The sequence below is a fragment of the Salvelinus alpinus genome, chromosome 27 (assembly GCF_045679555.1).
Source record: "Salvelinus alpinus chromosome 27, SLU_Salpinus.1, whole genome shotgun sequence".
NCBI lineage: Eukaryota > Metazoa > Chordata > Actinopteri > Salmoniformes > Salmonidae > Salvelinus > Salvelinus alpinus.
The window spans coordinates 6,431,592-6,444,173 of NC_092112.1; the positions used below are offsets into that span (position 1 = coordinate 6,431,592).

Sequence of the window (12,582 nt, forward strand, 5' to 3'; positions counted from 1 at the left end):
CTTAAATCAGTTTTACCTAATTTCTACCAGCATGCCACATTTGCAACAAGAGGGAAAAAAACCTCTAGACCACCTTTACTCCACACACAGAGACACGTACAAAGCTCTCCCTTGCCCTCCATTTGGCAAATAAAATCAAATTGTATTTGTCACATGCGCCGAATACAACAGGTGTAGAATCTACAGTGAAATGCTTACTTACAAGCCCTTAACCAACAATGAGGTTTTAAGAAAAATAAGTGTTAAGTAAAAAATAGCTGAGTAAAAAATTGAAAAGAAAGTAACAAATAATCAAACAGCAACAGTAAATAACAATAACAAGGCCATAAACAGGGGGTACTTGTACAGAGTCAATGTGCGGGGGCACCGGTTAGTCGAGGTAATTGAAGTAATATGTACATGTAGGTAGAGTTAAAGTGACTATGCATAGATAATAAACAGAGAGTAGCAGCAGCGTAAAAGAGGGGTCTGGGAAGCTCTTTGATTAGCTGTTCAGGAGTCTTATGGCTTGGGGGTAGAAGCTGTTAGGAAGCCTTTTGGACCTAGACTTGGCACTCCGGTACCGCTTGCCGTGAGGTAGCAGAGAGAACAGTCTATGACTAGGGTGGCTGTCTTTGACAATTTTTAGGGCCTTCCTCTGACACCGCCTGGTATAGAGGTACTGGATGGCAGGAAGCTTGTCCCCAGTGATGTACTGGGCGGTACGCACTACCCTCAGTTTTAGAAACTTCAGAGTGTTTTCTATCCAAATCTACTAATAATATGCATATCTTAGCCTCTGAGCCTGAGTAGCAGGCAGTTTACTCTGGGCACCTTTTCATCCAAGCTACTCAATACTGACACCCAGCCATAAGAAGTTTTAAGCCACATTTCTTAAAATCAATCCCATATACTATGTTATTACAAAAAGGTTTTACATTCTCTGGTAATGCCAATATGGAAGACTATCAAATGCTTCTCAAAGATGCCCTCTGGTGGTCAAACTAGGACTAACTTGCAATAACAGAAAAAATGGCTGCCAATTAGATAATGTGCCACAGATTGCTGCAGCAGCCCGCAAGGTGTGCTGCAGTATGACGCAACTTTTAAAGGAGCAACAACTGTACATCTTGCCAAGCAGCCACAACTGTCAGTAAGAGTGTCCATGATTGGATTTTTGAATGAAGAGATGTAGATAAAACTGTCCAGTTTGAGTGTTTGTTGCAGCTCGTTCCAGTCACTAGCTGCAGTAAACTGAAAAGACGAGCGACCTAGGGATGTGTGTGCTTTGGGGACCTTTAACAGAATGTGACTGGCAGAATGGGTGTTGTATGTGGAGGATGAGAGCTTCAGTAGACGTCTCAGATAGGGGGAAGTGAGGCCTAATATATAATATTCATTATATTTATTTATTTATTATTTATTTATAAATACATTTCTAAATAAATAAGGTCTATAGCAGCTTCCCACAAGAATGGGCTTTAGGTGAGGCAGATGAACCTGTAGCCATATTACTTCAACAGGATTTAACATGAGATCCTCTCTAATCTTTACAGGAATATGGTTCTAAATATAAACACAATTTCCGTAATTTCTGTAAATGTTATAACATTGCTACCACAGTATCATCAAAGGTATTGTCTTAGTGAGTTTCAGAGATAGTCAGAATATGAATGTCATCTGTTACTAGCAAGTTATTAATTTCATTAATCTTGATTCTTAAGCTACATATGCTAACATTGGCTAGTTTGAGCACTTTTATGCAGTTAGAATGACATAAATTAGGTTACTTACATTATGTCAACCAATGCCCCTGGTATAATGTACATTTGCTAAAGCATTATGATGACTCAGCGACACAATGGTAAGGATTAACTGAGCTGGGCCTGGGTCATTGATAAGTCATCCAGAACAGCTGGTGCTCTCAAGCATGGTTCAGTGTTGATTGCATTGAAGCAAGCATAGAAGGCATTTAGCACGTCTGAAAGGCTTGTGTCACTGGGCAGCTCATGGCCGGATTTCCCTTTGTAATCCATGATAGTTTGCAAGCCCTGCCACATCCGACGAGCATCAGAGCCAGTGTAGTAGCATTCGATCTTAGTCCTGTATTGACACTTTGCATGTTTGATAGTTCGTTGGAGGTGTGGCGGGATTTTTTCCAGATTAGTGTCCAGCTCCTTGAAAGCGACAGATTTAGCCTTTAGCTCAGTGCGGATCTTGCCTGTAATCCATGGCTTCTGGTTGGGATATGTAAACTCAGCAAAAAAAGAAACGTCCTCTCACTGTCAACTGCGATTATTTTCAGCAAACTTAACATGTGTAAATATTTTGTATGAACATAACAAGAGTCAACAACTGAGACATAAACTGAACAAGTTCCAAAGACATGTGACTAACAGAAATGGAATAATGTGTCCCTGAAAAAAGGGGGGGTCAAAATCAAAGAAACAGTCAGTATCTGGTGTGGGCCCCAGCTGCATTAAGTACTGCAGTGCATCTCCTCCTCATGGACTGCACCAGATTTACCAGTTCTTGCTGTGAGAACCCCACTCTTCCCACAAGGCACCTGCAAGTTCCTGGACATTTCCAGGGGGAATGGCCCTAGCCCTCACCCTCCGATCCAACAGGTCCCAGACATGCTCAATGGGATTGAGATCTGTGCTCTTCGCTGGCCATGGCAGAACACCGACATTCCTGTCTTGCAGGAAATCACGCACAGAACGAGCAGTATGGCTGGTGGCATTGTCATGCTGGAGGGTCATGTCAGGATGAGCCTGCAGGAAGGGTACCACATGAGAGAGGGGGATGTCTTCCCTGTAACGCACAGCGTTGAGATTGCCTGCAATGACAACAAGCTCAGTCCGATGATGCTGTGACACACCGCCCCAGACCGTGACGGACCCTCCACCTCGAAATCGATCCCGCTCCAGAGTACAGGCCTCGGTGTAACGCTCATTCCTTCGACGATAAACGCAAATCCGATCATCACCCCTGGTGAGACAAAACCGCAACTTGTCAGTGAAGACCACTTTTTGCCAGTCCTGTCTGGTCCAGCGACGGTGGGTTTGTGCCCATAGGCGACGTTGTTGCCGGTGATGTCTGGTGAGGACCTGCCTTACAACAGGCCTACAAGCCTACAACCCCAGTCCAGCCTCTCTCAGCCTATGGGGACAGTCTGAGCACTGATGGAGGGATTGTGCGTTCCTGGTGTTACTTGTGCAGTTGTTGTTGCCATCCTGTACCTGTCCCTCTGGTGTGATGTTCTGATGTACCCATCCTGTGCAGGTGTTGTTACATGTGATCTGCCACTGCGAGGACGATCAGCTGTCCGTCCTGTCTCCCTGTAGCGCTGTCTTAGGTGTCTCACAGTACAGACAGTACAGACATATTGCCCTGGCCATATCTGCAGTCCACATGCCTCCTTGCAGCATGCCTAAGGCACGTTCACGTAGATGAGCAGGGACCCTGGGCATCTTTCTTTTGGTGTTTTTCAGAGTCAGTAGAAAGGCCTCTTTAGTGTCCTAAGTTTTCATAACTGTGACCTTAATTGCCTACCGTCTATAAGCTGTTAGTGTCTTAACGACCGTTCCACAGGTGCATGTTCATTAATTATTCATGGTTCATTGAACAAGCATGGGAAACAGTGTTTAAACCCTTTACAATGAAGTTATTTGGATTTTTAAGAATTATCTTTGAAAGACAGGGTCCTGAAAAAAGGGCTGTTTCTTTTTTTTGCTGAGTTTACATACGTACGGTCACTGTGGGGACGACATCATCGATGCACTTATTAATAAAATTGGTGACTGATGTGGAAAAGTCCTCAATGCTTTCTGATGAATCACGGAACATATTCCAGTTTGTGGTAAACTATCCTGTAGCTTAGCATCTGCTTAATTTGCGTCATATGACCACTTCTGTAGTGAATGTGTCACTGGTACTTCCTGTTTTGAGTTTTTGCTTGTAAGCAGGAATCAGGAGGATAGAATAATGGTCAGATTTTGCCAAAATGGAGGGCGAGGGAGAGCTTTATACACGTCTCTGTGTCTGGAGTAAAGAGGGTCTAGTTGTTTTACCCCTCTTGCACACGTGACATGCTGTCAGAAATGAGTTAAAACAGATTTCAGTTTTCCTGCATTAAAATCCCAGGCCACTGATCCTGGAACTGGAACGGACTCTGTTTACTTAATGGTGTTTTTCTTCTGCTTTACTTTATATTACTACGGATATCGATCACTGTTGGGAAAGAGCAGGAAAGGTATTTCACTACAAAATGTGAAACTTAAAAGAGAATGTGTTCTCAGTCAACTTACCTGGTAAAATAAGGGTTAAAATTACATTATAGTCATTTAGTAGACACTTATGTACACATACCTCTCTGTCTGTCTAGTATTCTAGTATTCCTCCTCCCTACAACCCCCCCGTCCCCTAAAGCAAGTAAAGTAGATAATTTCACTTTTGTATATTAACAATAAAAATGAACAGTAAACATTACACTCACAGAAGTTTCCAAAAGCATAAAGACATCTCATATTATGTCTATATATAGTGTCTCTGTCTGGTATTCCTCCTCTCCCTGTAACAACAACAGAACACGGAGGCCCTTACAACCGGATGTTCTGGTTCTCAGGGGGAATGAAACCTGTGCTTCCATTTTGGACGAGGTGACACTCCGTGTTAACTCCTCCTCCACATTTACTGGATTGGTTGAACTGTGCAGAAGAGAACCTCCCAAGACAGTTTTTCCTCATCTTGTCAAGTGCAGTATGTAGGATCTAGTTTCAGACGTAGTTTTTTTTACGCTACAGTAACAAACCCCCACCACGCGCTGCTCCTCGCCCACGCTATTGGAGGCTGGCTTGATTGACGTGGGGATCGGGCTTTCTGATTGGCCAAGGCAGAATGGGAAAGGTTCCTTGGACCAATGGGCTGCGCCGAGGGCTAGTGAAGGCGGAGCTCTCCGAGTTAGACCTACTTAAAGACGAGAGGAGCCGAAAACACACGTTACGCACACAGGGCTGCGGGAGGATTCGGGGATAGAAGACAAGTGTAAGAGACAGAGAGACAAAGAGAGAGAGAGACAGAGAGAGAAAGCCCACCGATGGAACGACAGGATATATAACCGTTTGTTCGGGTCTTGTGCAGGTAACCACTTCTCTTAATCCGTCTTCCGCACACAGTGCGTTAAAGGTTCAATCATCTGTTGTTATCCCACGGTGCGTCTGTCTGGCGGGGCATCGACACATCTGAAGGTTTTTGTCAGGGCGCGCACTTTTCTTTCTACATAGAAGAGGGCAGAAGTGCACCTAGCTCTCTCTCTTTTCCCTTTTTAACTGTCGCTTTTCTGGCCTGCTCTCTCTCTCCAGCCCAGCTGTTTTCTCAACCTTTCTCATTCAGTACACCAGAGTAAATGCCTGGTTAAAGGCATGGGATGAGATGAGAGCTATAGACCACATCATTGTGTTCTCGTCTTTCAAAGGGAACGCGGTTCAGTAAGTGGAGAGTTGATAATTGACCCCACTGCGTGACTGTGGACTGTTTTCTCTGGATACTGGGGTATTTGAGTCTAGCCGACCAGTGCAGTCTACTGGGCAGTGCGCGCAGTATTTTGAATGCAAATGTAAACCTCTAACTACGTCACACGAGTGAAAGTATTTTATATTTCTCCAACTTGTGATTTTAGTGAGCCTATTTTTGTGGGGATTCTTTTTGTTGTTATTTCCCGTAACTCACGTCTGTCCCCTTCTCTCTTCCCCACTCGGTCTCTCATCTCCCTCCCTCACCTCCTCCCTCCCTCCCTCCCCTCCTACCTCCCCAGGCACCTTATTCCATGCCTGTCCTCTGCTGGGGTTTTGTCATTGATGGGAAACCACCTGGACCGGATAACCCACCTCAGCTACAGCGAGCTGCCCACCGGAGATCCGTCCGGACTGGAGAAAGAGGAGCTTAGGGTTGGAGTGGCTTACTTCTTCTCAGACGAAGAGGAGGAGGTGGATATTATTTTTCTATATATATATATATATATATATATATATATATATTTTTTTTTTTACAATAAGTTGCAATGTTGGGAGGGGAACCTGTAACTTTGTTAGTTGGACTGTGTATCTCTGCTGCTTTCGTTCTTCTCCTTTCCCCCAACCTGGCCTCCAACAAAGGATCATCTGAACACATCAACAACTGCCTCCTCCGAACCATTCTTACCCATCACTCCACAAAAGCTGTGGCCCTTGATGAGCAAGGGAAACCACTACTTCAAGGGCTCAGCGAGAGTCCTGTCACAGATTGAACCGCTAACTAGCGCGCACCGCTAACTAGCTAGCCATTTTACACCAGTTACACATGTATCCTGTGCATATGACAAAATAAACTTAGATTTTGCTCCATCTTTTCTTCCAATAAATGATTCTGTAATTTTATATAATCTTTATGCTTTAAGGTTTTTATTGACATAGGGTGAAACATTAGCCTTTTTTTTATAACCAAGGATACTTATTGCCTTATTTCTAGTGTTAGTATTTAAATTTTACATTAATATTTTAGTAAATTAGCAGACGTTCTTATCCAAGGCGCGGTTTCCCGATAGCGACGTAACCCAGGCTCCCGTGTTTTTAACGATGCATCATTCCCACAATGGCCGAAGATGTAACATGCATTTCATTGTACCATTTACATCACGCTGTATCCTGTATGACTAATACACGTTTTGTTTTTTCTCTTTAGGGTTTTAGGCTCAGTATCTTTAAAACACTTGGTGACAACCCACTGATGGGCTTTACAAAATACATGTCATCGATTTTGATTTGTTTTGATTTTTCAGGTGGATGATGCAGGAGGTGGCGGAGGAGGTCACACCAAGGACTCCAGCCAGGAGGTCAGCGAGCTGGAGTACTCCGCCTTCTGCTCGCAGGAATGCATCTTCTCCAAGCTCCGCGAAAACCAGGACTTGAACGTGTACTCTGCCAAAACTTTGCTCTCCATGTGCAAGCCAGGGGACCTTGTGGAGCTAGTATCCACGTCACAGGCACCTCACTGGGCCGTGTACGAGCTCAACGACCAGGTGATACACCTGCATGATGGGGAGATACGGAAGGACAGCCTGACTGAGATAGGACGGGGCCGGCATGGACGGATAGTGAACAGCCGTTACCGGTTCCGACCGCTGCCCTCCGACCTGGTGCTGCAGAATGCCGCCGGCCACCTGGGCCTACACAGCGGGGACATCTGCTGGACCAGCTCTGAGAACTTCGCTGCCTGGTGCCGTTTCGGGAAGCGGGAGTTCAAGGCGGGAGGCGAGGCCCACTCGGCAGAGCAGCGGTACTTTCTCAAAGTGCACCTCGGCGCCGGGACTCGGAATGTACACGCGCACACGCTGGTGTTCCGTAGCCTCGAGGATATGATCCGGGAGAGGAGGAGGGTTGACGCCAGTGGGATTCTGAAGGAGCTGTCTTTAGGGGTCAACAGCGGGAAGGAGTGACGATTGATATGATGGCCTGTACTCTCTTCTGTCCTCGCAGAGAGAGAGAGCTGTTTGCAGGCTGGCTGCGTCTGTAACACTGGTGACACTGTAGGAGAGAGATTGTGATCATATTGCAGCGAAGAAGAAAATAGCCTACAAGGAGGACACAGACAAACGTTCATGTAAACATTGACAACTGCTCTTGTTTGAGCGTGGTTTCTCTCTGCTCTGACATGTCACCCTGTACCTTTAAAAGCCACAGCACACGACTCCACTCGCTTGGTTTTTTTTCCTCCCGATGCGTTCTTTCTCTGCATAAGGGCACCTGCTGCTGCTGGTTCTAGTGCTGCTGCTGGTTCTAGTGCTGCTGCTGGTTCTAGTGCTGCTGGTTCTGGTTCTAGTGCTGCTGGTTCTAGTGCTGCTGCTGCTGGTTCTAGTGCTGCTGCTGGTTCTAGTGCTGCTGCTGGTTCTAGTGCTGCTGCTGGTTCTGCTGCTGCTGGTTCTGCTGCTGGTTCTGGTTCTAGTGCTGCTGGTTCTAGTGCTGCTGCTGCTGGTTCTAGTGCTGCTGCTGCTGGTTCTGGTGCTGCTGGTTCTAGTTGTGCTGCTGCTGGTTCTAGTTGTGCTGCTGCTGGTTCTAGTGCTGCTGCTGGTTCTAGTGCTGCTGCTGGTTCTAGTGCTGCTGCTGGTTCTAGTGCTGCTGCTGGTTCTGGTTCTAGTTGTGCTGCTGGTTCTAGTTGTGCTGCTGGTTCTAGTTGTGCTGCTGGTTCTAGTTGTGCTGCTGGTTCTAGTTGTGCTGCTGGTTCTGGTGCTGCTGGTTCTGGTGCTGCTAGTTCTAGTGCTGCTGGTTCTAGTGCTGCTGCTGCTGGTTCTAGTGCTGCTGCTGCTGGTTCTAGTGCTGCTGGTTCTAGTGCTGCTGCTGCTGGTTCTAGTGCTGCTGGTTCTAGTGCTGCTAGTTCTGGTGCTGCTGGTTCTAGTTCTGGTGCTGCTGGTTCTAGTGCTGCTGGTTCTAGTGCTGCTGGTTCTTGTGCTGCTGGTTCTAGTGCTGCTGCTGCTGGTTCTAGTGCTGCTAGTTCTGGTGCTGCTGGTTCTAGTTCTGGTGCTGCTGGTTCTAGTGCTTCTGGTTCTAGTGCTTCTGGTTCTAGTGCTGCTGGTTCTAGTGCTGCTAGTTCTGGTGCTGCTGGTTCTAGTGCTGCTGGTTCTAGTGCTGCTAGTTCTGGTGCTGCTGGTTCTAGTTCTGGTGCTGCTGGTTCTAGTGCTGCTGGTTCTAGTGCTGCTGGTTCTTGTGCTGCTGGTTCTAGTGCTGCTGCTGCTGGTTCTAGTGCTGCTAGTTCTGGTGCTGCTGGTTCTAGTTCTGGTGCTGCTGGTTCTAGTGCTTCTGGTTCTAGTGCTTCTGGTTCTAGTGCTGCTGGTTCTAGTGCTGCTAGTTCTGGTGCTGCTGGTTCTAGTGCTGCTGGTTCTAGTGCTGCTGGTTCTTGTGCTGCTGGTTCTAGTGCTGCTGCTGCTGGTTCTAGTGCTGCTAGTTCTGGTGCTGCTGGTTCTAGTTCTGGTGCTGCTGGTTCTAGTGCTGCTGGTTCTAGTGCTGCTGCTGCTGGTTCTAGTGCTGCTGGTTCTAGTGCTGCTGCTGGTTCTAGTGCTGCTGCTGGTTCTGGTTCTAGTCATTCTGGTTCTAGTGCTGCTGGTTCTAGTGCTGCTGGTGCTGCTGCTGCTTCTAGTGCTGCTGGTTTTGCTGCAGCAGACTATTGCAAGAGAGAGAAAGAAAGTGGGATTCCCCCGGAGAGACTGTGTTCTATTTTTTTACTCCTAGCTTTACATTAAAAACCTGGGACTGAACGAACATCCAACCTTAACCACCTATTCATGTTGTAGCCTACCAGATGACGGACCGATGGACATGCAGACACCATTTTGTTCTGTTTTCTGCCCCCTGGTGTTTGTTTGGAAAGCTACATTCATACGTTGATTGGTTTGCATTTGAGTCCCATATTTTTGTATTTGAGTTGGTGACTTCTTTCTCCCTGATTGGTTGATTTTTCTGTTCTAATAAACAGGGGTTGCAACATGAAACTCTTCTCTGGTCTGAGAGATACTTCTGTTACACACACACACACACACACACACACACACACACACACACACACACACACACACACACACACACACACACACACACACAACGAGACATTAACATTGAGCCCGTAGCCTAATCTATAGCTGGTGACCCCGCCTCGTGCAGCCTGGGGGGCAGCCATGTCCTATCTCTACATTTGGAAATGGTTCCCCCCAACCCCTGGTCGTAACGTAGCTGCTGGGCAGGAGATGCAGGACAGGAGATGCTTTTACAATGGGAACAGCGACAGGCTCCAGGAGTGCATGTCCTTGACTTATTCATCTTGTCGCCAGGCGATTGTGCATCTGGGAACGAGATTTTGTGATTTTATATACAATGACAATGTTTCCTTTTATTATACCACTATTCCCCCCCCCCCCCCCCCAAATAAAGGGAAAAGCATTCCGTGTGCTTTAACATAAGATGCCAAAGTTGAGTCACTAGTATGTTGTGGTTTCTATTGCTGTAAGTAGGTACTAAACATTGGTGATGGAAGAGATTAGTTTCCCACCTTACTACAGAGCTTTGGGTATCTGGATAAAGGCTTTATGGTTCTAATCAGTTCATGACTGCTGCCTCAGGCATTAGGTCACATGCAGTTGGGAAAGATGCAACTATTGGGATGTGATGGGAGGGGTAGAGACGATTGTGTTATTTCTGTTCCCTGTGGTGCTGTGTGATGTTGGTGAGAATATAAAACCTCTGGTTTACTGAGGGGTCAGAGAAGAGAGAGACAGAATGGGGAAGAGCGAGAGGAGGGACAGAGACGGGGGGATAGAGACAGACTGGGAGAAAAGAGGTAGAGCGAGAGAGACGGAGGGAGAGCGACAGACGGGGTGGAGATAGAGAAGAGAAAGACAGAGACATGGGGGAGCGAGAGAATGATGGGGCGAGAGAGAGGGACAAAGGCAGGAGAGCGAAAGAGAAGACGAAAAAAGAGCGAGGGGGAAAGATGAAAAGGGAGAGCAAGGGAGAAAGGCAGATGCTGAAAGACTGATAAAGGGAGAAAGATGGATAGAGAGGATTGAGGATGGATAGAGAGAAGATATAGTGGATGGATAAAGTGAGGTTAGAGGATGGATCGAGGACGGATAGAGGATAGAGGGAGGATAGAGGATATGGAGGAGCAGATCTAAAAGCATTTATTTCAGAAAGCTCCTGAGTCATCATCATCTAGACAAAGCAGGTTAGACAGTACTGGGGTTTATATATATTAGACAGTACTGGGGTTTATATATATTAGACAGTACTGAGGTTTATATATATTAGACAGTACTGGGGTTTATATATATTAGACAGTACTGGGGTTTATATATATTAGACAGTACTGGGGTTTATATATATTAGACAGTACTGAGGTTTATATATATTAGACAGTACTGAGGTTTATATATATTAGACAGTACTGAGGTTTATATATATTAGACAGTACTGGGGTTTATATATATTAGACAGTACTGGGGTTTATATATATTAGACAGTACTGGGGTTTATATATATTAGACAGTACTGGGGTTTATATATATTAGACAGTACTGGGGTTTATATATATTAGACAGTACTGGGGTTTATATATATTAGACAGTACTGGGGTTTATATATATTAGACAGTACTGGGGTTTATATATATTAGACAGTACTGGGGTTTATATATGTTAGACAGTACTGGGGTTTATATATATTAGACAGTACTGGGGTTTATATATATTAGACAGTACTGGGGTTTATATATATTAGACAGTACTGGGGTTTATATATATTAGACAGTACTGGGGTTTATATATGTTAGACAGTACTGGGGTTTATATATATTAGACAGTACTGGGGTTTATATATGTTAGACAGTACTGGGGTTTATATATATTAGACAGTACTGGGGTTTATATATGTTAGACAGTACTGGGGTTTATATATATTAGACAGTACTGGGGTTTATATATGTTAGACAGTACTGGGGTTTATATATGTTAGACAGTACTGGGGTTTATATATATTAGACAGTACTGGGGTTTATATATATTAGACAGTACTGGGGTTTATATATGTTAGACAGTACTGGGGTTTATATATATTAGACAGTACTGGGGTTTATATATATTAGACAGTACTGGGGTTTATATATGTTAGACAGTACTGGGGTTTATATATATTAGACAGTACTGGGGTTTATATATGTTAGACAGTACTGGGGTTTATATATATTAGACAGTACTGGGGTTTGTGTGTATATATATATGTCCAATGTAACAGTATAACTTTAAACCGTCCCCTCGCCCCAACACGGGCGCGAACCAGGGACCCTTTGCACACATCAACAACGGTCGCCCACGAAGCATCGTTACCCATCGCTCCACAAAGGCCACGGCCCTTGCAGAGCAAGGGGCAACCCTACTTAAGTCTCAGAGCAAGTGACGTAACTGATTGAAATGCTAGTAACTGAATAATACTAGCTAGCCATTTCACATCCGTTACACTCACCCCCCTTTCAACCTCCTCCTTTTCCGCAGCAACCAGTGATCAACCAGTGATCCGGGTCAACAGCACCCCCACCTGTGGACGTCGGGCCCTCATACCACCCTCATGGAGTCTGTTTCTGACCGTTTGAGCAGACACATGCACATTTGTGGCCTGCTGGAGGTCATTACTGGGGTTTGTGTGTGTGTGTATATATATATGTCCAGGGACCCTTTGCACACATCAACAACGGTCGCCCACGAAGTGGTCTGTGGTCACCACCTGCAGAACCACTCCTTTATTGGGGGTGTCTTGCTAATTGCCTATAATTTCCACCTGTTGTCTATTCCATTTGCACAACAGCATGTGAAATGTATTGTCAATCAGTGTTGCTTCCTAAGTGGACAGTTTGATTTCACAGAAGTGTGATTGACTTGGAGTTACATTGTGTTGTTTAAGTGTTCCCTTTATTTTTTTGAGCAGTGTATATTACACACTACTGAGGTTTAAATACACTGCATTTGGAAACTATTCAGACCCCTTGACTTTTTCCACATTTTGTTTTGTTACAGCATTATTCTAAAAT

At 45.3% G+C, this 12,582-nt stretch overlaps 1 protein-coding gene across 2 annotated transcripts; it reads left to right on the top strand.

Annotated features, from left to right (window-relative positions):
* The first annotated feature begins 4,977 nt into the window (after nt 1–4,977).
* Nucleotides 4,978–9,499, top strand: LOC139555923 (protein LRATD1-like). 2 transcript variants are annotated; one of them, XM_071369302.1, is made up of 4 exons: nt 4,978–5,121; nt 5,795–5,966; nt 6,797–8,255; nt 8,602–9,499. In XM_071369302.1, exons 2-3 carry the CDS (start codon nt 5,838–5,840, stop codon nt 7,451–7,453), a joined length of 786 nt encoding a protein of 261 aa, XP_071225403.1. In that variant the 5' UTR covers nt 4,978–5,121; nt 5,795–5,837; the 3' UTR covers nt 7,454–8,255; nt 8,602–9,499. The 2 variants fall into 2 exon arrangements, with proteins under 2 accessions (XP_071225403.1, XP_071225404.1); XM_071369303.1 differs by having other exon boundaries at nt 6,797–8,240; nt 8,668–9,499.
* Nucleotides 9,500–12,582: the final 3,083 nt, after the last annotated feature.